The sequence below is a fragment of the Mustela nigripes genome, chromosome 14 (genome assembly GCF_022355385.1).
Source record: "Mustela nigripes isolate SB6536 chromosome 14, MUSNIG.SB6536, whole genome shotgun sequence".
Lineage (NCBI taxonomy): Eukaryota > Metazoa > Chordata > Mammalia > Carnivora > Mustelidae > Mustela > Mustela nigripes.
The window spans coordinates 36,470,446-36,497,454 of NC_081570.1; the positions used below are offsets into that span (position 1 = coordinate 36,470,446).

The 27,009-nt window shown below is 39.8% G+C and overlaps 1 protein-coding gene across 2 annotated transcripts in view; it reads right to left on the minus strand.

Moving 5' to 3' along the window:
- Positions 1 to 27,009, minus strand: part of EFCAB14 (EF-hand calcium binding domain 14) — a 38,073-nt gene that overhangs the window by 3,951 nt on the left and 7,113 nt on the right. Inside the window, exons 3-10 of one of the 2 annotated variants that reach the window (XM_059374639.1) lie at positions 25,816 to 25,961; positions 15,682 to 15,780; positions 11,632 to 11,742; positions 9,404 to 9,508; positions 8,244 to 8,435; positions 6,434 to 6,520; positions 3,705 to 3,816; positions 2,571 to 2,696 (exon numbers count right to left, since the gene is read on the minus strand). In XM_059374639.1, the coding sequence (XP_059230622.1) occupies positions 2,571 to 2,696; positions 3,705 to 3,816; positions 6,434 to 6,520; positions 8,244 to 8,435; positions 9,404 to 9,508; positions 11,632 to 11,742; positions 15,682 to 15,780; positions 25,816 to 25,961 (978 nt within the window). The remainder of the gene's footprint in view (positions 1 to 2,570; positions 2,697 to 3,704; positions 3,817 to 6,433; positions 6,521 to 8,243; positions 8,436 to 9,403; positions 9,509 to 11,631; positions 11,743 to 15,681; positions 15,781 to 25,815; positions 25,962 to 27,009) is intronic. The other variant, XM_059374640.1, reaches the window with a different exon arrangement.

Sequence of the window (27,009 nt, forward strand, 5' to 3'; positions counted from 1 at the left end):
CTTTTAGATTTGCCAGATTCTATTCTTCTGTTGAATGGGTAAAAAGGACTAGAGAAGCCTTAAAAGCTAATGATAGGAGCTGAGCCTATAAAACAAACTATGGCATACTGTTAGTCAAAACAGGGTTATCATATGACCCAGCAATTCCATTCCTAGGTATATACACAAAAGAAATGAAAACATATCCCATATCAACACTTGTACATGAATGTTCATAGCTGCATTATTCCTACTACCCCAAAAGTAGAAACAATCCACATGTCCATCAACCAATGAATGGATAAAATGTAGTATATCCATACGATGGAATATTATTTGGTCATATAATGGAATGAAACACTGCTACAGGCCACAACATGGGTGGAACTTGAAAACATTATGCTAAGGGAAAGAAGCATGTTGAAAGAAGCATGGATATGAGGCTAGGGATCATATGATACTAATTATATGAAATACCCAGAACAGGCAAACCCAAATTTTGGCTGAAGGATTAGTGGTTGCCAGGGGCTAGTGGGTGGAAGAGTAGGGAGTGACGATTTAATGTTTAATGTGTATAGGATTTCTTTCTAGGATGATAAAAAATGTTCTGGAATTAGATGGTGGTGATGGTTGTACAACATGTGAATATACAAAAACTGTGAATTATTTAAAAGGGTGATTACTATGGTATGTGAATTCTATCTCAATTAAAAAGAAAAGGCAGAGGACTACAGATCTCTTCAAAGTGATACATACAGTATATATACAGCATCAGGCACCTGTGTGCTCTTTCTCTCCCAGATGAGAGAGAGTAGTATCACCCGTTGATCTGTAGCTTCTTTCAGATTTCGAAGATATTATTTGAGCCAACAAACAAGACTGGACAGTTTCTATCAATAGTCTCTTCTGGTATTTTCTCCAAGGCCTCATAATAAACACTCAGGAAGGCTGATTACTTACATAATATTTTAAAAGGACTTGATTATGTCCCCACAGAATGACTTAATAGATTTAGTCTCTAATACTAGAAGATAGTCAAGAGGCTTCTGTTTCTTTAGAATTCTTCCCTAAACCCTTCTCCCTCTTTTCATTTAGTTAACCCCACACCTAGATTCTATAGGCCTCCTACTGTTTGGTACTTAGGAAGAATGGAAATGGCCTGGGGGGATGAGGTTGTGAGCTTTTGAAGAAGGTCCAGCTTTCAGTCCTGAGACAGATCAGAGAAACGGCAGGAAAATCTCAAAAGCTCCCAAAGCCAGAAGCAGCAGGTGGGACTGCCTGCCACCAAGTGGCTAGCTGGAAAATGTTTTTTGTGTATATGGGGCATGAGCTTATAAAATTGGTAGTAGTAGTCAAATAAAAATCTTATTGCTGCTTTGGGTCATTTCAAAAGTATAGTCACCCAAAGTACATAATGCCTATGTCAGAGATTGAAGTACAAGTGTTAAGATGGCTATTTCTTAATCTGCTCTAACAGTCTCTCTTCCATTCATTCTCATCAATTCTTGATGTAATAAACAGCAAGTGGGAGAAGATACTTGTATTGAAAAATAAACAATTTAACACTCTCCTGTCTCCCCAGAAAATATAGAGAAAAAAAAAAAACTGGGGGTAAGGGGAAAAAGTAATTGCATTTATATGGCAATATAAATTAAAGTCTTCTATGCTTTGAGCATTAATTATAGACTGTAGATAATTCATTCACTTAACAAATACGTGTACCAGGCACTATGCTAGAGGCTGGGAGTAAAATTAATTTTCTATCTTCCCAGGAAATTACAACAGAGTGACATGTGCTAAACAGGGGTAAATATAAAATATTCTAAGAGGTCATACACAGGAAGCACCTAATCCACTCCTAGGAGGTAAGATAATGTTTCCTGGTGGAACAACACCTAAGTTAAGGTGGAGAGCCCGGCAAAAGTAGGAGGGTGGGAATGGGTGATTTTATAGGCAGTTGGTGAATGCAAGATCAGGAGACTCAGCAGCACAATGAATGACAGCATATATGCTGCTGGAGGCAAGGTAGACTCGTTTACTGAGAATCATCTCCTTCCTACTAATATTTATCTTTCTGATTTTCAGCTAAAGGGCCCTCATTTTTGGAAGGCCTTAGCAAATAGGGTCAACTTCCACTTCACTAATCTCACAGTGTTGTGGTTGCTTGTTTGCCTTCTCCACTAAACTCACATCCTTGAGGAAAGTGAGATCGTATCTTAAACTGTATCCTCAGTGCTTATCACTGGGTCTAATTAGGCACTCACTGAAAAAATGAACGCTCTTTAATGCACCGGTTAAGAGTGCAAACTTCGGTGTCAGACTGTCTCTGTGTAAATTCTGCCTCAGTCCACTGTGTGCTCTGTGGACTTAGGCAGTCTTCCTATCGAGAAAAGTGGGTATAACACATGAATACTTATGTTCCCAGGGCTGTTAATGGGATTGTATGATGTGATGCACAGTATATCAAATATCTGGTTCACAGGAAGTACTCAGTCAAGGTCAGATAGGATTCTTTTTCTTATAAGATAAAAAAAATTACAAAGTTTTAGTTTTGAACATTATCCCTATTACTCCATGGTATAAAAATTTACCTTCAATGCTAGAAATTCCTGGTAGGGCAATAGGTCTTAGCTGCGCAGCTTTCCCAGTTTGACCTCCAAGAGACTGTGGAAATTTTGGCGATGCTGACGGCTTTGATGTGAAACTCTGTACTTGCTCTGTAACAAACACATACCACTCTAATATCATCAAATCTGACACTATATTAAATGAGTTCTGAAGGTTACTTTTTAGGGCAATTGCGTATGTACTTAATTTAAAAGAAATAGTTGAGAATTAAGTAGCACAGTGACTACATGAAGCTCAAGGCATGGACTGAGATATGTTGTGTGGACAAGTGAAGATCAATCAGTATCATATAACATTAGGTTTAAGCTGTAGGAAGCCCATGGGAAACTCTTACAGTACAAGTTAGCATTTATAGGTTTACATGCTAAGAGTTCAAGCTGCAAGTGAGAACAGCACTGGATATTTAATATCCCAGGAGCCACACCATAAGCCCGATCTGGGGTATGTGCCACCAGATCAGCTGGTGTGGAAAGAGGGCTTTCATACGATTATGCAGTGTGATATTAGGACAAGGGCTCCCATTGTAGTGTCCCCCATCCAAAAGAGAGTAAGAGAGGTTGAATGCTTTCCCCCAAATGAAAAAGTATTTGCGGGGAGTGGGGGTCAAGGCCAACCCAGTCCAGTTATATCCTTGGGGCTAATATTGATTAGGTATGTCCCTACCTAGAGCCAAGGGCCTTTCCAACTATGATCCTATCATTATTTGTTAATGGTTTTTCAGAAGGACTAATATTCATTTTTAAGTAAATTTTATGCACTTAGAGTAATGAAAAGACTCCGTAAACAACATTTAGGCCTGGTTTAATATACGCTATGACAGTTACATTTTTGCCTATAATTGGATGCAGGCAGCATGGAGAAGTCTATTTCAAGCTAAACATTACCCATTTTTTCCTTAATAGACTGGAATACAAATCATGTACAAAATGGGCTTTTTCTAAATGAAACCAAAGTGTATCAGCTTCATGTCGATGCACTCAGGCATCATTCCCTCAGTTTGATCGGTCCTGCTAGAACACCTTTCCCCACTCCCTGTGTGGGAGGCAAGCTGCCCAAGCCTGCGTGAAATATTCAGGAGCCAGCCCCGAGTATCTCACCTTTGTCAGCAGTGTCTGAAGGCCTGTTGCTCTCAGGTTTGTTTGTGAGAGCACTGATCAGCTGCAGTTTCTCTCTTAGCTTGGATACTTGAGAATCTGAATTATCTTCTTTCTGCCCAAAACAAAGATCACAAAAGGCTTAAGGTGGAAATAAGACCTTATCTGATTCTTCATTATATTCCCAGAGCCTATTTAGCATGTAGTGCTTGACTTCCAGTATGTTCCCTCCTAAAAGTATGAATCAACAAATATTAGAGATACCTTTGGTACTCAGAACTGATAAGGGCCTAGCAGGATTTGAGGCTAGACCATTAAGGGGAACATTATGCGACAGATGACCTGATTCACTGTGAACATTTGGCTGATGGGGGAAGGCATGCATGTGTCAGCAGTAAAGGAAATGTACCCTTGCTCAGGTGGTCATGCAACACCCATTTCCTAAATGAGTAGATATTATTTTCTAGGAACTATTTCACACTAAATAATTTTCCTGATATCTTACTTCACCTTGTGACTAGACAAATTTAGGGACAGCATTACACTCTTATCACCTTAAGAAAAAAATAAAACAACCAATCCTGGCTTTTCCTTCTCTCCCCCCACGGTGAGGATTCAACTGGTGGCAGGAACTGCAAAATTTCTAATTCATTGACTTACTTATATCTTTTTAAAAAGTTTCTTCTCTATGCCCTTTCACATTCCCAGGATGATCCACCAAGTGGCATATAAAAAATACATTTGTTTAAAAAAAAAAAAAGAGAAGTCTGGTTTTATGAGGTTTAAGCTTTTTAAACTGCTCAGTCTAGTGTGAAACATCCTGATATTATATTCAATTAGACTTATTACATGTTTCTTTTATTTAATTATTTCTCTCTGATCTTTATTTCTACTCTCATAATTACTATATAGAATACCATTCTTGGTTTATTAAGGAGCTAATATATGGACACAGGTGACTAAAGCTAGGTACTAAATACTTGAATTACAAAGAAATTAGAGAGGAATTACATCCAGTTAGGATGCCTAGATGCGGGATGCTTAGGACAAAGGGACCAACACACTGGGATGACAGTTTAAAACACAAAGGGTCTGAAAACAAAACCAGGAAATTTAGGTAAAAAATGTATAATATGATTCTGAGGTTTACTATTAAAATCTGGACTGTTGCTGATATCATTATGAATCTCCAGCAATAACCACCTGTTACTTTTTGTGCTCAACATTTACATATGGATCTTTGGTTTTTCTTGTCATTCCCCAGGTGAATTATTTTTATTTTTGTGCAGAAGCAGTTAGAAAATTCAACAAAAGCCTAGCTCACAAAGCATTAAAATCTTAATATATCTTGGGGTGCCCGGGTGGCTCGGTGCATTAAAGCCTCTGCCTTCGGCTCAGGTCATGATCTCAGGTTCCTGGGATCGAGCCCCGCATCCGGCTCTCTGCTCAGTGGGGAACCTGCTTCCTCCTCTCTCTCTGCCTGCCTCTCTGCCTACCTGTGATCTCTGTCTGTCAAATGAATGGGTGAAATCTTAAAACAAACAAACAAAAAAACTTAATATATCTAGACTATATGAAATAGTTAAGGAAGAACAAATATAGATGGAAAGTATTACATTGAAAACTGCCTGTACTATGGTTCATTTCCAAGTGCATATCCTTGAGCTCCTCACATACAACGGGCATCTCAGATGGTATTTTAGTCACTCAGCCACAATCTTCCTGGCTTTCACTTTATCCTAGTCCATATCTTATAATATTAACACTCTAATCACAGAGAATGTTGCAAATAAACTTTCTTTCCTGGGATATCAAAGCATATCAGATTGCCTTACCTTGACAATATATCAGGGAAGAACTTAAAAAAAAAAAAGGGGAAGGGACAAGGTGAAAGCAACAGGCTGGGGCTTAAATGGACTATGTATGTACTGAGTCGGCAAACTAAAAATAAATGCTGATTAGACACCAGTTTTTGATGATCTGCACCTCTATTCTTTGTCATGAGTACAGTTAATTTACTCTCTTAGATTAAAAGTCATTTCCTGGGACGCCTGGGTGTCTCAGTTGGTTAAGTGTCTGCCTTCTGCTCAGGTCATGATCCCAGGGTCCTGGGATGGAGTCCCACATCGGGCTCCTTGCTGAGGAGCTTACCCCTCTCCTGCTTGTGCACTCCCTCTCTCTCTCTCAGACAAATAAAGAATAAAAAAATCTTAAAAAAAAATTCATTTCCTTAGGGAAGCTTTCCTGGTCCCTACTAACATCTTCACCATACCCTGTATTTTTCCTTTGTAGCAATATCATATTCTTGCTTAACTAATTATCTGTTCAATTAGGTATTACTTGATTTTCTGACTTTAAGTTCTACCAAAATAAAGGTCTCATGTCTGTCCTGTTCACTGTGGTCACCCTAATTCCTTGCAATGGCCAGGCACAGGGCAGATGCCTGATAAAATACTCCCTTGTTCACTAATCTATTAATTTACTTATCACTTTGTCTTGAAGTTGCTGCCAATGGGAGGTCAAAGTGCTCATTTTGATAAAGAAACAGTAGCTCAAAAGCACAAAGATGCTGGTGTGGTTTGTTTTTAAGTGAATCCTCCATGTGGGGCTTGGACTCTTAATCCTGAGATTGAGAGCTGCCCGCTCTACCAACTGAGGCGGCCAGGCACCCTTCAAAAGCATGGAGATACCACTACATCATTTTTACCTCAAAATAAGCCCCCCTTATATACCTTGATGCTTTGGGTTTTTAATGTATCTGGTTTGTGGGTCACTTGATGCAAGGATTCTCTTTTCAGAGTGGTGGCTCTTTCATCCATCTTAAAGGGTAAAAACAACAAGATTAAAGGCAAACATTAAAACTTAAACAACATCTAACACTTTTAAAACAAACTGGTCAAGCTTCTTTAAAGGTTCTCAGAGCACTTTCAACAGAAATACCAGTAGGCGAACTAGAGGGGAGGGAGAAATGTTGCTGAGATACAAAGCTGAAACTGGTGCTTCACAAACCTTAAAACTTCTGAACCATAAACAGCGAGAGGACTTATACCCAGAAGCATGCTAGGTAGGATGCTGCTGGAAGACACAGCAGGACAAATGATACTACCAACAATTTCCTCTCTGGAGGAAAAAAAAGTGGAGAGGAGAGGGACAGGATGGGCAGTTTGGGGCAGAAAATCCTTACTGTGAGCCCTGAAAACCTTCAAGGCCTACTAACTCATAAAATCACCACAAATTCCTAGCCCGGACTTAGCTGAGTTCAAAAGTGCTTTTTAAAATAAGGCCCCCCTCCATAAAAATATATGTTTATAAAAAAATAAAAAATTTAAAATAAGGCCCCCTGGGGCGCCTGGATGGCTCAGTCGTTAAGTGCCTGCCTTCTGCTAAGGTCATGATCCCAGGGTCCTGGGATGGAGTCCTGAGTCAGGCTCCCTGCTCAGCAAGAAGCCTGCTTCTCCCCCTCCCTCTGCCCCTGCTTGTGTTCCCTCTCCTGGGGTCTCTCTCTGTCAAATAAAGAAAATCTTAAAAAAAAAAAAAATAAATAAAATAAGGCTCCTTTAATCTTCTCAGCTTTGCAGGATATGACACGCCTTTGTAAAGCAGGAGGGGGAACAGGTCTTCTGATTCCATCCTCCAAGCCACGTCCAGCAAGCTCCCATGGCTCCACTGTGGCTGAGCCAGCTCACAACCTGATGTCTGGGTGCTGGGCTTCAATTTTCCTCGTGGGCTTGCTTCTAGCTCTGCTACTTTCCTCCCATTTATGGTACAATTTCTTGTTTTAGGTTTGCATTTCTTTACATATGCCTGTGTCTTTGCTGCAGGACATCTTTAAGGGTGGGGCTTGCAGCTATTTTAAAAATAATCACCGTGGATCCCAGCACAAAGTCCATATGAAGGGGATTAAAAAGCACACATTTTATTGACAATAACATGAAAACCAGTAAAACACACGGTCTGCCAGTATCAGTGGCTTAGGTCACTTAGTATGCTTGTGTAAAATGAGAGGTTGGACTCAATGATCTCTTAAGTGGAGGAGCTGGTCTGGCCTGGTCTGTTTTAAATGACTTTCCTGCGTTACATGCAAAAGTTTCACCCTAACATGCAGACCAAGCAGGATAAATCTGAAAGTCAAGTTCAGGCTTAAAGCAACGGCAAAAGATTCTTTAGTCATTGTCACTGTCAATGCTCCCACCCTTACCAACTTAAAAAAGAGCAAGAAGACCTCCCTTGGAAGTATGTGCCAGAGCTTCCCCACCAGACTGGTCACTGGTAACATGACAGGAGGCTTGTCATTCCTGCCAATGACTTGTGGTGTGGCCCTGGCAAGCCATGCAACTCCTTCTTCACACCTCCCCTTCCAGATCAGGGCTAACTCTGCCTGTGTCACTCTTTATCACAAAGCTAGTGTGAAGCATGGTACGAACATGTAGCCTCTCAAACATGCCAGGGAACTGGATCTGAAAAGTCTGTGGAGTGTCATCCACGTACAGACAAAACACACTGCAACACAGAACATACCGCAAAGGATCCAAAAAGGCTTACCATGCTGAGGGACAGGTTCGCTTGCTTTTCTACCTTGCTCACAGCAACAAGATCTGTTTCTATCAAGTTGATTCTCTGGGTAAGGTTACTGACTGTCTCATTCATCCCCTCGAGTTTAAGATCATTCTGCCTCTGGTACCCAACTAGGGCACTGTTTACCTCCTCTAAAGAGTTGTGAAGGTACAGGATGTCCTGGAGTGGAAATAAATCAAATTGTGGAATCCAGCTAAAGACATACACTCGACAAGCAGGCCAGGAGCGCTAAACAACCATTACTATGTCACGTTACTGAAGTAAACTCCTTTTCCTGGTTTAGACCATTGATTGTCTGTCTTGGCTCTGTTCCTCCACTCTAAATTGCTCTAAGTCACTCCCTCTGGAATTGTTTGACCTCAGCTAGACAAGAGGGGAAAGGGGACTACCTACATGATTCACTCTCTGGTCCCAGAAAGCTGAGAGCTTGGAAATTGATTTCCCAATGTTTACCTCACCTGCTGGCAGGAAAGCTTGCTGGGTTATTAACTGAAATGCCTATTAACCCAATTTGTCAGAACAAAACTACCTTAGGAACAATACCAATTACGGAATTGGCTCATGTAGCAAAACCATAACAAGTAGTGCATTATTTAGTACAAGATTCAATTATTTTTATTGACATCCTCTAGTACTGATTGCCACTTAAAAAGGAATGATGACTATAGGTTTTAGAGGGCATTAAACTCAGGATAGGAATTCTTCTTAGTGAAGATTTCCTTTATTCTCTTTAATGTGATTCTGAATTCAATAGCGTTTTCCCTCCTCTTATCTTTAGAAAATCTTGACTTCCAGGGATATGCTTTCCAACATTTTAGAAATGTTAACTTGCCCAGATTGTTACTTTCATAAACAGTTTCAGGAGAATTTGGCTATCCTATGTCTTCCAAGATGTGAAAAGGAATTTACTCCACTGATTGACATGCAGGGGAAAAAAGCAGAGTGCCAAAGAAGAGCCAGGATGGCATCTTGGATTCCTAAGATAGCAAAACACATTGCTGTCTGCTCAGCTCTCAGGCAGGCAAATATATGCCTGGGATGAGGTGTGACAACACTGAGCCCAACTATTCAGGCAGCCCCCAGAGTCCATTGTGGGCACAAGGAGTTAAGCCAGAAACAGAAAGTACCTGTTTCAAATTCTCACTGTAGGTTTTATTGTCAAATTCTGATGAAGCTGAAGGTGATGGAATGAGCTGGTTGCTTCCACTGGTCTCTTTTAAGAAGTGCCGATTCTGTTAACAGAAATGGAGGTTAGTATAGGCAACAGCTAATTACCAAGCCTACTTAACTATCTGGGATGGTCCTAGGACATTCTAGTTTCTCAGAGAGGGCATTCACAGATTAATCAACAATTATTTCCCAGGAGTCTACAGTGCGACCAGTCTTGTGCGAGGCTGCAAGGGCAGCAGATTCTTTTGGGAATGCCAGCCTGAAGCATGGACTGGACCAGCAGCACCCAGACACATCAGGGAACTGAGATCTGCCCAGTCTGTTTCTTGTCTCTGAATGGGGAATGAGCTCCCCAGAACCAGTCCTTCTTTCCTCTATTATCTATACTCCCAGAGAAACTACAGAATCACTAGAACCTCCCAGGGGCCAACTCAGTCTGGACCTGGCTAGTATCATCACTTCCCCAGGACTAAAGAGGTTTGTGCACTCAAGCAATAGCCAGCCATGTAACCACTAGCCTTGGGCTCTAAGGACAACAACCAATCATACACATTATTCATTTTTCAGCTTTTACAGCACATGCCGAGATTTATGTCTGAGTGTTACCCTTCCCTTCCCATCCCCTTCCCACTGCTAAAGTCTCTCTTGGCAGAGACTGAAGTATAACACATTGATATACACTTTTTCCCTCTAGTGGAAAAACTTTGGATGGCTTAATCTTTCAGAGCTCGTATCTATGACTTACTCAGTATAAAATGTGCCAGTGGCGAGGATTACCATTGGCAACCATGGAAGTTTAAAAGAGGCAGATTTAATTATACCAGAATGCAATTAGGGAAAATAAACAGTTTTCCCTGAAATTTGAAATCCTAGACATTTATCAACCCTGCTTTTATAAGCAAAAAAAGGCAACAATAAAGAAAAAGGAGAGGTGGGAGAAAAAACCCAATGGTCTGGAGCATAAATTTTTGACTTAGGAAACATGTATTTTGGAAAATATTTATTGCTTTGAGAAAATGCTCAAGATATTAACGTAAGAGTAATGAAGAAATTATTGAGATTATTATGTATCCCACTGTTACTCAGCAGCAGAGGTGGAACTGGAATCCAGTGTCTGAACACTAGCTCAGTGTCTGTTCCTCTGGGTCAGCCCCATTAAATATCAGTGAGGAGTACCTGTTTTGAAGAAATGAAAAACACCTTCTAGACCTTCTGGAGCTCTAATATAGCCCAGATCTCCGTGGTACAAATTGCCCAGTTTAAATTCGAAACTCCAAAGCTGGAAAAGAGTATGTGGGCTAGACCTAGAAATTAGTGGAAAAGCTGGGGAACTTTTGTGTGCCTTCAACAGTCCTGATTTCATGTACATATAACTCATCTCCCTAGCAAGGAGAAGGCTATGCCATCCTTTTCTCCCTTTGTAAATCTTTCATGGGGCAGAGTACCCTGCCCCATGATTGATAAGGCCTCTGAATGACTATAGACCACTTAGACCCACACAACATGAAGAGACATTTGAAAACAATTCCTGAGCACTGCAGGGGTTTGCTTCTGTCTCACTTATCTGCTGCTGTGTAACAAATCATCCCCAAACTTTGTGGCTTAAAACAATTTATTATTTGTCATGATCCATGGGTTGACTGGGCTCAGGGGGTGGGGGTATTCTTCTGTTTCACATGGTGCAGGCTCAAGTCTCTCTCTCTCACACACACACACACGGCTGCATTCAACTGAGTGTCTGGCTAGTGCCAGAACATTCCAAATAGCCTTTCTTTTATAGAGTCCTTTTCACTTGGTCTCTCATCATTTCATAGTCTGAGTTCTGTCCAAATTCCCGACCTACAAAACAGTGAGAAATGATAATGTGTTGTTTTAAGCCACTAAGTTTAGGATGATTTGTTATGTAGCAATCAATACTTGTGACACTTCCCTTTCCTTCTACTCCATTCTCCTTCCTATACATTCCATCTCGAACTGTATCTTACTGCTGTTACTTTCTCCACTATGTTCACAGAAGACTCAGTTTTTAATTTTATCCTCCTTGACTGCATAATTTACAGATTATATCTTTTAAAAAGGTACATAGTAAGGTCTGTTGAGATGAATGGGAAGATGGCATCACTCCCGTTACACAGAAGAGGGCAGGCAGAATGCTGACTTCTGTAGCATTTGTAGATTTCCTTACCATGTCACTCTGCAGTGACTCCATGGTTTTCTTGTGTTCATCCACAGTCTTCTGTATTGCCTCCACAGCAAGATGGACGCTGTTTAAAGTGTTGCCAATGGTAGCTACACTCTGAACAGAAATATGTTGTAAGGCCAGTGTCTTTTTCTTTTTGAAATTTCTAAGTGTTACTAAGATTTAACTGGTACACAATGACCGGCACATATTCAAAAATGTTGGCAAGTTTTGACATATACACCTAGGAAACCATTAGCATGATCAAGATAACGAACATCCATCGCCCAAGTTTCCTTAGACCCCTTTGTGATTTTTCCCTCCCCCACCTCCAGGCAGCCACTGATCCACCACATATCAGTTTGCATGTTCTAGAATTTTGTATAAATAGGGCCAGTGAGTGAGTATGTGGGTTTTGGTTTTGTTTTTTCTTTCACTCAGCTTCACATTTTAAGATTTATCCATGTTGTAGCCATTTAGCTTGTTGCTGAGAAGCATTCCATCATATGGATACAACAGAGTTTATCTACTCACCTGTTGATGGACATTTAGGTTGCGTTCAGTATATGACTAGTACAAATAAAGCTGCTATCAATATTCATGTGCAAGTCTTTATGTGGGTATGTGTTTTCATTTCTCTCTGTTGTATGCTTTTTCATCATCATAATGCCTAGAAGGTGAATGGCCAATCATATGGTAGATATATGCTTAACTTTTTAAAAAACTGCCAAGATGTGCTCTAAAATGGTTATACCATTTTACATGCCTCCCAGTGTAGGAGAATTCCAGTTCTTCATATATGCATCAATACTGGTACTCTCAGTCTTTTTTCATTTAAGCCATTCTTTTAGGAATGCAGTGGTCTATCACTGTTATTTTATTTTACATCAAACACTGACCTAAAGAAGCTCAGTGTTTCTAATTATTTCAAGCCTCTTCAAACTGAATTTCATGTAGCTTATGCAGACACAATTAACAAGAAACTGCACATTTATTTATATACAGTTGACCCTTCAACAACGCAGTTGTTCAATTTTGCAATTGAGAATCTACATGTAACTTTTTTTTACATGTAACTTCTAACTCCCCCAAAACTTAACTACTAATAGCTTGTTGACCAGATGCCTACCAATAGCATAAATTGCTAACACATATTGTATATATTATATGTATTATACATTATATTCTAACCATAAAGCTAAAGAAAAGGTTAAGAAAATCAGAAGAGAAAATACATTTATGATATTGTACTCTATCTACCAAAAAAAAAAAAAAATCCAGAGAAGTGGACTGCATAGTTCCAGGGTCACTATGTATATGTAATACATATGTATATGTAAAATACATATCTATATCTATCTATCTATCTATCTATCTATATATATATAACAAATAGTTTTCCCAATTTAAAGGACTTTTCCTAGAGAAAAACCGTTATCTTTTTCTTAAAAAAAAAACACTAGTTCATAAATCTGGGACCCACTGATAAGGGTCTCCCACAAACTGCCCTTACCAAGCCATGTGGTAGGTAGCAGAAGGCCACAGCTAACTATATACTGCTACTGTGTCAGAAGCAAATGATGACTTTTGAATGACAATGGTAGAACCATTTTTAGCTTTGGGAAACACAGTGTTGCAGAGATGAAGGAAAAATTCCATTTGGCAGCATTTGTTCCTCTTTTGCTTTGGAATCCCAACAGCAACTGCTGAGTGGAATGAGATGCAGGTCTTCATTAGGCTTAAGGAGCCCAAGTGGACTGGTACTTGGAAAATATGATTCAGAAACCATCATTTTAAAAAGACCTGTCCTAAGAGAATATTTACAAGAATTACTATTTGGTGGGTGTTGGCCTATTATTAAGATACACTGACAGTTTCATAGTTTTATTTTTTTTTTTAAGTTTTTGTTTTTTTATTTGAGAGAGAGAGAGCATGCGCACAAAAGCAGAGGGAGGGGCAGAGGGAGAAGAGCGAGCCTGATGCAGGGCTTGATCCAGGACCCTGGGATCATGACCTGAGCCAAAAGCAGATGCTTAACTGACTGAGCCTCCCAGGTGTTCCAGTTTTATAGTTTTATGGTAAATACATTAGTATTTTTAACCAAGGTTGTTTTTAGTATACTGACAGCCAAGAACCCAAAAGACCAAGAGATGACATTTTCAAAATTAAAAAAAATCACGAGATACATTGAAGTCAGGTGTTTGAGAAGATCTTCCACTTCAAAATGGAGCCACTTGTATTAAAAGTAGTATCTGACATTATAAGTGTACAGATTCCCAAAGAGAAAACACACTGGGTAGAAGTCTCTAAGCTGGGGTGTTATGTATGAGCGCTCTGTTGTTACAGAAGCTATGGGCATTCAAAGATATCTACTGTTAGACAATCCCGCCTTGCTGGATGTATGAGCCTATTAGAATGCAGGATAGTAAGCTCTTGTTTAAGATTTTCTTTTCTTTTCTTTTTTTTTTAAGGAAGCAGCTGACAGAGCCATGTGAACTCTAGAGCAAAACCCTGGAATAGTATTCTCACCAACAGCAAAGTGCCTGGCACAAACTGGAGGAAGCTCCACAAATGTTTACTGAATTAATTAATGCAATAAACCTGTATCATTTTCTAATGCAAGACTGCTGTAGTTGCTTCTGTATTAAAGACCACAGAAGCCTATCTTTTTTCCATTTGACCCTGGGGAATAATGGCAAGAACTTGCCTCATCACAGTTCTTTCCCTGCCTTCCCCTACTCCCATCATCCCCTCCCATCCCCCCACCCCACTTTTAACTTGTAAGCAGATGACCATCTTGGATAAATAGCAAATTATGAAGACTGAGCACACACATTCCACTCAGGTGGAATGACTACAAAGTAGCAAGTTCTGTTACTGCATGTGGAAACAATTGATATGCTATAGAGCCTGGCATATAGTCAAATCAAACTTCTATACACTAACTTTGAAAAGTCAAAGATCTTAGATTTGACACCCCCTTTTTAAAAAAGATTTTATTTATTTATTTGACAGACAGAGATCACAAGTAGGCAGAGAGGCAGACAGAGAGAGGGGGTGGGGAAGCAGGCTCCCTGCTGAGCAGAGAGCCCGATACGGGGCTCAATTCCAAGACCCTGAGATCATGACCTGAGCTGAAGGCAGAGGCTTAACCCTCTGAGCCACCCAGGCACCCCTGACACCCATTTTTTAAGGTCCCCTTAACTCCAGAATCCCTTCTTCCATTTCCTGCTGCAGGGGTTGATGTTGTTTGTGTCCCAATTAGGTACCCTTCTTTCCTTCCTACCCCTATCCACTCTCCCCATCCAGCTCTCCCGACTGCTGTATACTATTTGTCTGGTTGGTTGCTGCCTCTTGCTCTGTGCCTGAATCCTAGAGATCAAGTAAATGGATATTCCAAATCATTTTTTCCTAGGCCCTAGAGTTTAGGATACACCAGAGTGAATTACTTAGAGGATGTGCACTTCTACCTTTATAAAATAATATCTAATGTTTTCCAAAATGCTTTGTACTAATTTATACTCCCAGCAGGACTGTTCTAAAGTTAACTTTGCTCCATAACCTTGCCAACACTTACTATATCCTAAACTTTGAAATTCTGCATTTTCCCCAATTATCATTCTTATGTTTTTAAAAAACTTCTTTGTCAACCATAAAAAAAAAATAGTCATCTAGAGCAACTCTCTTCTATAGCTGGTCTGCTTTCATGAAGACACTGTGGATGATGAATTGAGAATGCAAGTGATAAGAAGCAAACCCATGTATGTCAACCTCTAAGAGCCTCAGAACAGCAATCTCGGGATTCAGAGAGCCAAATAAAAATGTGTAAATCCATTAAAAAACAAAACAAAACAAAAAACAACTAAAGTCACCTGTTGCAAATTAAATGCCCAACTAACCAAACCACAACAGAGAAGTTCTGAACTACTTAGAACACAATGATATACTCGATTACTGCCCTCTGGAAATAGCTGATTTCAAATGCCATGCTTTCAAAGAAGATTTGTTAGAAGCTGTAGCAATAAGTTAATCTCAGTGCCCACATGTAGCACTTACCTTCTGAAGTCCCTCTACAGTGGTCGGCAGACTAATTAAGTCTGTAGCTGACTTAACATTGGCTTTGAGGTGGTTTACTGCAGAAGTCAGCAGGGAAATCTGAAAGGTAGAGAGTAACAATGAAAAGAGAATTTGGAGAATGAATACTTCCTGCACAAACTCAAGGCGCCCTCGGCTTTTAAGCATTTCTGTGATCCAGACATTATACCTTGTCACCTCACAAGAGTGGAGGAACTGTAATATCTTGGATAGAACTGAGATCTGGAAGGCAGCAGTGTAATACCTCTTCCTTCCCTGCCCCCATTTTTTTAAAAAAATATTTATTTATTTATTCGAGAGAGAGGAAGAGAGAGAGATGGGGAGAGAGAAAAACCCGACCAGATTCCATGCTGAGTGTGGAGCCCAACTAAGGGCTCAATCTCAGGACCCTGAGATGACAACCTGAGTGGAAATCCAGAGTTGGACGCTTAAACAATGTGTTACCCAAGCACACTTTCCCTGCCCAATTTAAACACCAGTGCCAAAGAGGGAAAGGCAAGTATTCTTTACCCCACTCCTGGCAGCTACAAGATCCAACTCTTGTTACTGAAAAGTTGCAGTGACTACAACACGATCCCTCAACAATTGGACAGGGAGAAAGCTAATGATCAAGAACTCCTGAAAGATTTCATTTTGGTAAAAAATAACACCTTGGTTATTTACTGAACTTTTGTTCCTGACCAAGTGGGAACATATATTATAAAGTAAAAGCCCATCATCACAAAATACAGTCTACAGCAACTTGTGCAACACTTTAAACTACTTGGAGATTCAGTTTTGGTTTAACAATGTGATTAATATTTCAAACTCAATAGCTCAACCAAAGTACTACTCTGTACCTAAAGGCGCTCCATAAATACCCACTGACATGCTGACTGATGCAGTACTTATATTAAAATAGGAATTGAATAAAAAGAAAATGTGTCTTCCCTTCTGCTATGTAGGGGTAGAATTCTAAATGGCTAGACTTCTCTCTTGAAGGAGGACTGGGGGAACCTGAATAATACCTAATTTCAGGCAGCAGAGATCACATCCTAACACCTTTGTAGTGTGGCTCAAAACATTCTTCAAAGAGTCTTAGTTCCAAACTGCTTTCCTGACCCAAAGTCTGGCATGAGGACACAGATCTACTGATAGCAATTATATTCCGAATGGCCTCACAGAGTAACCACTGAAGTTTCTGGGCACCTGTTATGTACCTAACACTGTGGTAGGCAGTAGCAGATGGACAGCAGACAAAGTGAACCTGATCCCTTCTTCTTTCCTTCAACCAGTCCTGGGTGTCTCTGTGTTAGGCACTGCCACAGGCACTCAGCAGACAGTGACAACAAGACCGTGAGGTTTTACTCTCAAGGAGCTTACATCCTAGTAGAAGGTGAAAGAAAAATAAAGAGGAAAAGGTATCAGATGAGCAAGGAATTTCAATAGGATTCCTGGAGCAAGCGGCAACATGTTCTGAACCAGGAAGTCCACTGTAAGAAGCCCAGGATCTCAGGCTTCTTTCCCTCTTGCTTTTTAAGAGGGATACATTCAGGAGCTTCAGGCCATTTTTCATTTATTCATGACTACAACAAATGAGCCCTATTCCATACCAGTGGTGAAAATACAGTGATCTTGCAGTATTTACATTTTAGTGCAAAGAGAAAGACAATTTTATATAAGAAAAACACAGGATGGTAGGGTGCATTAGAAGAAAATTTAAATAAGGTGACTTTAGATTAGATTGTCAGATGAGATGAAATTTGAATTGAGATTTTAATAACAAAAAAGACTTAGTCAAAGACTGAATGAGTGCATTTCACTGCAGAGGGAACTGCTAGGGCAAATGCCCCAGTGCAGGGAAGAGCTTGGCATATTTGAAGAACAGAAAGGAGGCTTGGTGGGAGGAACACATAATGTGAGTAAGAAAGGGAGAGGAGAAGGGAGACACAAAGAGGGGGAGGTAGAAGAGTAGAGGTAGGTAGGTAACATCTTTTATTTTAGAGATTTTATTTATTTGACACAGAGAGAGGTGTCACAAGTAGGCAGATAGAGAGAGAGAGAGAGAGAGAGAGAGAGGAGGAAGCAGGCTCCCTGCTGAGCAGAGAGCCCGATTCAGGGCTCCATCCCAGGACCCTGAGATCATGACCTGAGCCCAAGGCAGAGGCTTTAACCCACTGAGCCACCCAGGTGCCCTGTTAGGTAACATTAAAGAAATAATTAAGTACTAGATGTGATACCGAATAAAGTTCAAAGAAAAAGATATTTTTGTAGGCCAAAAGGGACAGGCTTCACTGAAGTGGGATTCAAATTATACTCTGATGGAGAAGTAAGACTTTTATATATAAAAATAAAGCAGATTTCCTTTCTAGGTTAAATAGGTGAGTGTGGCATTAGGTATCGGAAGGGAATGACAGCATGAATAGGCCCAAGAATACCTTTTCTTCATGGTCTTTCTCAAAGTGACAATGACTTATTTGTGTGATGACTTGATTAAGGACTCTGTCTTCCACTAGACTGTAAGCTCCATGACATACGAACCATGTCTATTTCAGCATTTTCCATAATATGCCCGGCATACAAACAAGCATCAGTAAGTATTCACTGAATGAATGTATGGCTGAGAAAGAACACTCTGTCTAGGAGGACAGTGAGAAGACTAGTCTAAGCAGAGTAGAGGATAGAGGCCAGGAAGGAGGAGATAAGTCTAAATAAGAAGTCAACTCAATTTTCTCACCAGTAAAATGGCTGGAACAATAAAAACTGTTTAACAATCATCTCATAGGGATGTATGAATGTTTTAAAATATGTCTACAAATTCTTTGATAGTCTTCTCTTCAACAGGTGGAATGTAATCCCCTTCCCCTGAACATGGCCCATCCCCACTGACTCACTTTTAGCCAATAAAGTGTAAGAGAAAATGGGCAACTTTGGAAACTAGTTTGTTAAAAGCACCAGGGCTTCCTCTTTGCTGCCTTTTGGATCATTCACTCATGGAAGCCAGCTGCTGTGTTGTGAGAACACACAAGCAGCCCAGTGGAGAAGCCCACATTGAGAGGAAATAAGAACTGTGGCCAATAGCCATGTGGGTTAAGATCATCCAGGTGTAGGGAAGCCTTCAGATGATGCAGCCTTGGCCTAGACCTTAAAAGCAACCTTAGAGAAATCTTAGCCAGAACTCAACTAAGCAGCTCCCAAATTCCTGACCCACAGAAACTGTGAGGCAATAAATGCTTCTTCTGTTAAGTCATTAAGTTTTGGGACAAGGTAACACAGAGACAGATGACTAATACAGGCCATGAGGATGAAATGAGATATATAACAAAGCTCTTAGCACAGTACATAGTACAAACAAAATACCAAATTAGTATTAGTTCTTTAACAGTGAAATTTAATAAGCACTTAAAACATATCATTCTCCATAAATGAGCTAAAATATTCAGACTAATCTTCAACATTCCAACTCTAGCCATTTAAAAACAAGATGGGTGAGAAACCTCAGCCCACAGAGAGATACTTTCAGCAAACAATAAACCTCTTAAGGGTAGTGATTACATCACAGAGATTGTTTTCATCCACACCTTTAAAAAGATATGCATAATATTGAGGTTTGAAAAGGACTTAAAGGAAATAGGCATTCTTATGTATTGTTAATGGGAAAGTAAACTGGAGAAGATCTATAAGAAGGTTACCGAGGAGTAAATGTCAAAATTTGAGTGGTTAGGGAGCCTGGGTGGCTCAGTCGATTAAGTGTCTGCCTTTGACTCCGATCATGATCCCAGAGTCCTGGGATCGAGTCCCACACTGGGCTCCTTGCTCAGCAGAGAGTCTGCTGCTCCCTCTACCCCCCAACTTCTGCTTACTTGCTCTCTTTCTCTCTCTCTGGCAAATAAAAAGAAATAAATAAAAATTTGAGTGTTTATATCCTTTAATTAAGCAATTTGATTTCTAGAACTCTATCTACAAATTACTTGCTCATGTACACATAGATGTATGCACAACAGAATCTACTGCTTCCTTATTTGTAATAGTAAACCCTAGAAACCACCCAAATGTCTACTAAGGATGAGGAGATATATTCAGCGAACAAAGGAAGTTGTGGAACAACATACAGGGAACAGCATCCATCTATCTGGTCTCTTACACACACATACACACACACTAATGCATAAGCTAATTCTTATTAAAGTCTATTAAGATTTTCACAGAAAGGAGGGACGCCTGGGTGGCTCAGTTGGTTAAGCAGCTGCCTTTGGCTCAGGTCATGATCCCAGGGTCCTGGGATCAAGTCCCGCATTAGGATCCTTGCTCGGCAGGGAGCCTGCTTCTCCCTCTGCCTCTGCCTGTCTCTCTGTCTGCCTGTGCTCACTTGCTCTCTCTCCCTCTGTCTCTGACAAATAAATACATAAAATCTTTAAAAAAAAAAAAAAAGATTTTCACAGAAAGGAGGCTATAAGAATGCAGCCCAGACTAATGGCAGTGGACACCTGTGGGGCCTGGAAATGTGTGTGATGGGGGAACACACAGAGATGTGCATTAAAGGGAAATTTTCTTAAGGAGTTCCTTATGTATTTTATTGTTTAAGCCTTATGTAAGAATACACGCATATATTACTCATAAAATTTTAAAGACAAAAGATGGAAGAGAAATACACACATAGAAAAAAGACAGCATGACTCTGGAAGCATTTAGCAGATTTCCTAGGCTGGCCCTTTCTTCCATGCTCTTCACTGGGTCTTCCAAGACTATCTTAATGTGCTTAGTCATAAAGTGCGAGGAAGGAGGCCTTCCCCAGGTACATTTTACTCAGTGCCCCAAAGTATGTAAACAATTGACTCAATACCAACTTGATGGGCAAGAATACAGTAATTCCAAATGCCCTATCAATTGTGTGGTTATCTTTTGGAGACCTAAGGGAACATACTGCTTCCACTGAAAACTGGCCAGATCCTAAAAGACACAAGCTGTGTTTTGGGTGGAGTGATCTAGGTAGAAACTATTCTCCGAGGAATAGATCCTGAAGCTAATCAGAAGCATCTCAAGAATGGTAATGGCCTCCCAAATGGCCAGTGTGGCTGGAGGCAGCTACCACTTCACCCAAAAGCAGAGGAACAGGTGCAAGTCAATGCAAGTAGGACAGGTAAAGTATTGTTCCACTTCTCCCCATCCCCTGAACACCTCAGGCCTAGGGTTATCAGCTGCTTCCCTGAAAGAGTATGCCCTGGAGAGCTGACCATTAACTCTCTAAATACCAAACATCACTTAGGACTTCTTACTCATTTACAAGACCTGAACCCCACATTGGTCACTAAGACTCAGCTACATTCTCAAACTGCAAAGCTGGATTCCATCTTTCAGCATTCCTCTTCTGAGAGCAAAGAAAAGTCAGTATCTGTGGAAAAGTACAGCAAAGCTACATGTTTAACTAGAATGGAGAGACAAGGGGAACTCTCCTTTTACTGCTCTAGTCTCTGATAGATATTTTAGAATGTCAGATCAGATTCAAGCACTACAGAATCTATCTCTAAAAGTCACAAAATATAGTTCAAAGAGTCTAAAAAGTTGAATTAAGTAGAAACCATTAAGAAAAAAACCCACATTCCTGCCAAAAGGTGAATCATGACTTTTATGAATATTACATGACTTTTCATTAGCAGAATTAAAAATAACTACTGTAGACCATTTGCTTATTAGACCATTTTATACTATAGAGCCTGAAACGCTGCTTTTTTTTGTTTTTTTTTTAACTTTTTTTGTTTTTTTTTAATTAAGGATTCTTGATATAGTAAGTAAAACAGTTACTAAAACAGATAATCATCAATGATGAATGATTATGAGCCCTAATAGGGACCTGATATCACAGCCCTTCAACTTGATCTACCGAGCACCTACTGCATCCTTAATATAAAGATGTAAGGCAGAATGAAAAACTGGAAAGAAAACAGGCTCCTAGGCCTTAAATATTTTAATATTAGTATTGCTACAAAGCTGTGCAACCTTGAGCCAACCATTTAACCTCTTTGAGCCTAGTTTTCTTATCTGTAAAATGGAGATACCACCTCCTACTTCACAGGGCTATTGAAGCAAAAAAGGAGATCTCACATGTAGTGCATCTAACTGTGGCCTGCACAAGGAAAACATTTAACGAATGGCAGTTACCATCTTAATTGTTCTCATCATTGCCATCATCATGCTTAAAACTCACAAGTTCTAGTATAATTAGAGGCATACACAAATAACTATCTTATAAGGTATCAGGACTGAGTGCCAAGAGAAAGAGACCATACAGAAGGGCACTCAAGGTCCTTGATATGGCTCTTCCTGACATATCCTTACTTCTGGCCTCTTTGCACCAAACTTAGCTATGATGAACTATTAAAATTTCCCGAATGTGCTGTTTTTCATTTGTCTTTTCTTCTGGACATGCAGTAAATTCTCGTTATTCACAATAGTTATGCTCTAGAAAGTTGCAGCAAACACTGAATTAGTGAATACTGAACCACTGCTCCTAAGGGAAGTATAGGGTTAGGTTCTTGAGAGCTGTCTGGTCACATTTTTGTCAGCTGGTCAATATGATATATAACCTTGTTTTATAGCTGTTTCTATTTAAAGACATCTTATTAAATATACATTGCTGAACTCATGACTGAAGCTCATCTAACACATGAATTTTCTCTGTGAGACACATCACAGCCTTGGGATGCCTGGGTGGCTCGTTGGTTAAGCCTCTGCCTTCATCCCAGGGTCCTGGGATGGAGCCCTGCGTCAGGCTCCTTGCTCAGCAGAGAGCCTGCTTCCCGCTGCCTATGTGTTCCTGTGCTCTCTCTCTGACCAAAGGGGGAAAAAAAAAGACACATCACAGGCTTCTTGCACTTAGGAATACTAGACAGTACTTGAGCACTATGCTAGGGGGACATGTCAAGCAGTGTAGTCACCAAAAAAACCCCCATGAAGTGTGAAAACATGGCAGTAAATATAGTTTGAAAAGGAAATCTGTTTACAGTATGACAGCTGAAACAAAGCAGAGTGTCACCTTGCTTGACATCAACTGAAGATGTCTGTGCTCGATGACTCAAATATTTTGCCACTGTACACCTGTCAGTGAAGGACTACAAAAGTAGCACAAGTATAGATTTTGGGGTTACAAATTTTAGCAAGTAGGCAAATTCACAAATATGGAATCTGCAAATGAGGATCAACTCTACTCACCCTACTCTATGACACCCTTCTCTCTTTCTGCAGAATTCCTCTGGCCAACTCTTATGTGCCCTTCAGGACTCAGCTCATGATGTGAGAGAACCCTGCCTGGCCCCAGCCATTCTGTATAGACACATCCTTTAAAGTGTCCCTCTAGCACTCATCTGGACCTACTTCTCATTGCCCATAAGGCTGTTTTACAATTGTTTACTTTTCTGTCTCCTCCATTTGGCTATAAGAGCCTTGGGGACAGGAATCATCATTTTTGGTTTTGAATCCAAGGCTACCCAACTCTATAAAAACTCTATAAAAAGCAGCTCATTAAGCACTGGCTGAATTAACAGTCTTCAAAGAAGGAGGAGGACACTCCCTGTACCGGCTACGAAAGGCAATGGGTATGAAATCAGAGGTTTCATGAATAAAACAGAAAAGTAAGCAAGATTTTTAACTATTAGTTTAAAAGTTTTCAATATAAAATTTGATTTTAACTTATTTCAAACTAAGGCTTTTTTTTTTTTCCCAGTTGGCATTAACTTCAGCTCACACTGGGCTAAGGGCAGTTCTTTTTAACTGATGTACTCCATTTTCTTATTAAGCCATTTTGAATTGCTTTTTAAAAAATAATTTGCCAATAAAAGCATCTTAACTGACAGTTACCCTTAGACACAGAAACATAGAAATTAAATACAGATTTTATTTTAATACCTATTCTGATTTAGGACAAATGCCTTTTACTTGAACAGACCATCAGATATGTGTAACAGTAATTTTAGAAAATCACTCAGAGAGTGAAGAGCTCCCCTTGGACCAACATGAAGCTCACTGTACTACCACCAGCCTCCAGCACCCATGCTAGCTCTGGCTGGTCTCAGCAGTCACCACCCTCAGCTCTGAAGGTCTAGGAGACTAAAATGGAAAGGGTTTCAGTTCAGTCTCTCCCTGTTTTATATATGAAGCCCTGGGACTGGAATAAACTTTTCCTGCATAGCTGCCTTCCCAGGTACTTCTTGCATTAAAACTAAGAGCCAATCCAAGAACGAAATGATTCTTTTGTTGCTAGATCCCTGGTTAAAGAGAATTCAAAGCCGAAATATGGAGGGAAAAAAAAAACCCAAAATATGTAGCAAAGGTTTGATAACCTGTATGTCCTCTCACACCGAGTACCAATTTCCCCTTTCAATTCTTCCCACAATGCTGATTTACATGAATGAGATGAGAAAGAGTTGACCCAGACTTTTCCTATTGAAAGATTTCATCCCTGCCTCAGAAGAGTGATCTCCGTGATGGATTCTCTCAATGGAATCCACGGTTTGCCCCAGTGAGAGATGCTAATGAACTACTTCTCAGTGCTTCTCTGTGGTCTATTTTCCCTTGATATCATCTCTGACCAAACTGCTAATTTTCTCTGTCAATAAAAGTAAGGCCACAATTTATCCTATTCTTTTTACAAAAGGGAGTGAATACTGGCTTCTTCCTAATTACTGAGAAACCAAAGATAAATGATAACAAGCAAATAGTGGGTGCTACAACCCATCAGTTATTTCATCAGTAATTTTAAAAAGTGAAACAGAACTGAATAGGAAATAAAATATCGCAAGGCATACTAAGGGTAAATTATCGTTTTCAGAAACTTTTATTTTAGTTACACATATATGTATGTAGGTATGTGTTTATTGGATAATGACATAAAACATTTCTTTTTGTGAGTTCCAGGAGAATTCTGAAAGCCACTGCTGCAGGTCACTGACCCCTGGCCTTAAGTGCTGACTTGCCACACTCCCCCACTGCTGCTGAGAGCTGGCTGTAGCTTCGGAAATCTGTGTAAGTGCTTAATTCCAGCACGGCGCTCCCTGCCAGTGGCTGATTCTGAACTTTGGGACTCCCTTCTGAAGAACAGAAGGGAGTTCTGCTTAGCCCCAATGAAGATGGTATATTTATTTATTTTTTAAAAGACTGACTGATTGATTTGCCAGAGAGAGATAGCGAGAGAGCACAAGGAGGACAAACAACAGAAGAAGAAGGAGAAGAAGGCCCCCTGCTGAGCAGGGAGCCCAGTGCCTTTGTGGGGCTCAGTCCCAGGACCCTGGGCTCACGACCTGAGCTGAAGGCAGACACTTAACTGACTGAGCTCAGCAATGCATCTGTTTCTAAGCACTCCACAGGTGTAACATTCCTCTGGTGCTTGACTCTTCTTGCCAATGTACATCTTTTCTAACTAAACTGTAAAAACTGAGGACAGAGGCTACAAGACCTAGCGACAACTCTAGCGCCTGATACACAGGAGCTGCTCAATTAATATCCTCTGCATTAGCCCCTTCCCTCTGTCAGAATCCCTCTTTTGGAATCAATGCCTACTGAGATCTGGTCAATTTAGGGACTGAAATGTTTTTGCTCTAGGCTTGCTTGCCCGGCCAAGGTATTTAACCAACTCTGCTACCTCCTCCTATGTGAGTCTTGAATAACTATCATTAGGTGCAGATGGTTTCCAGGCTTGTTTTACTACAGTGTACACCACTACGCCCAAGCTGCATCTGTGAGTTTGTGAACTCTATTAAACCAAGTAAGCTCTTATTACCTAATACAAACAGACTACCCATTTTTCTTTGAGGTCAGAATGACATTCTATTTGATACCTACACTGCTCCTTAGGAAAAAATGACTCAAGAATTTCCAACTCCCTCCAAACTACTCTACTTGATAAAACCATTCCTTTGCAGAAAGGGTTAACATTTTATATATTTGGTAATGCATACTATTATCCATTTTACCTAACCTTAATGTGCTGGGATCACAGTATGTAAAACGTCATCTCAAAAAGTAAAACAATCAGAAGTGAGTGCTGCTCTATATCTACAAATTCATACTAAATAAAACTAAACATTCACAGCTTACACAGAAATAAAATCACATATTTGCTACCTGCTTATTCATTTCTGTGATGTTTATCCAGACTTTGTTCAAGCCCAGCTCCCCAGATTCAATCTTCTCGAGTTGCTTTTGTTCGCTGAGTAGTTCTTCATTAAGTTTGGGAATTTCTTGGAATGAGCTTTTCTGATTAGATTCCACTAAAAGCAAAAATAAGAATAATAATAAATAACCACAGAGTACTTACTCTCTTGACTCCAAGATGAAAAGATGATCTCACAGTGGGAAGGAAGACAGATTAATAAGTCAATCCTGGTGGGACGACTGAATTCCTATCTACCAGCTACACTGTTTTTTTAAATTTATGTAAATGTATATTTTTAATATGAAAGCACCATTTTAACTGGGGCTATTTCACTACTGGGGTACAACTTTTAATTAAAAGTCAGATGGCTAAAAATGATAACAAAGTATCAGCAGAAACAGCTGGACTCTGTAACTTACTGTGATCCTGAGTAAATTACTCAAATTCTTTGAGCTCAGTTTCCTCATCTGTAATACAGAGATAAAATATACTTTATAGGATTTTTAGAATTAAGTGAAAGAATGGTTGTGAAGTACTAAACAGGGCTGAGCAGGCATACAACAGGTCATAAATAAATACTAAGTATTAACCAGAGCAATTAAGGAGCTTTGTGATTAGTCAAGTAGAGATTTATAAACCTCACTCCATTAATTCTTAAGGTGATGTCAAAAATTATATCTCTAAATGCTTAAATCTAACTTTTTTTTCCCTCTCTCAAACTGGTCAAATGCAAGATGGGTTCTTAACCACCTTTCAAGTGCTGTTATGAGGATTATGATTTTAAATTTTTTCATAAACAGCCAATAGTGTTTTCTTAAATCTTAAATCAACCCAAAAGCCCAAAGTGAAACAGAAGATAAATGAACATGTTAGGTGAAGTGTAGAGTGATATTTGGCTTTTCCTTTGGGAAAAAGTATCTCCTGATTGGTTTAGAGATTTGCCAGCCTAAAGGCAGAAGCCTGAAAGAGTGCTTTCTCTTCTGTCTTTAAAGATATTTTTCCTTTTCATGAAAAATAAAATACTGATCATGGCTGATCCCCCAGAATAAAACCCACATCACTTTTTTTAAAGCCACAGATTGCCCAATTAGTTGTTACATACTTTCTTTAAAACCAAAAAAACCTGGCATACAGGAAAGATATAAAACAATTTACTAAAATTT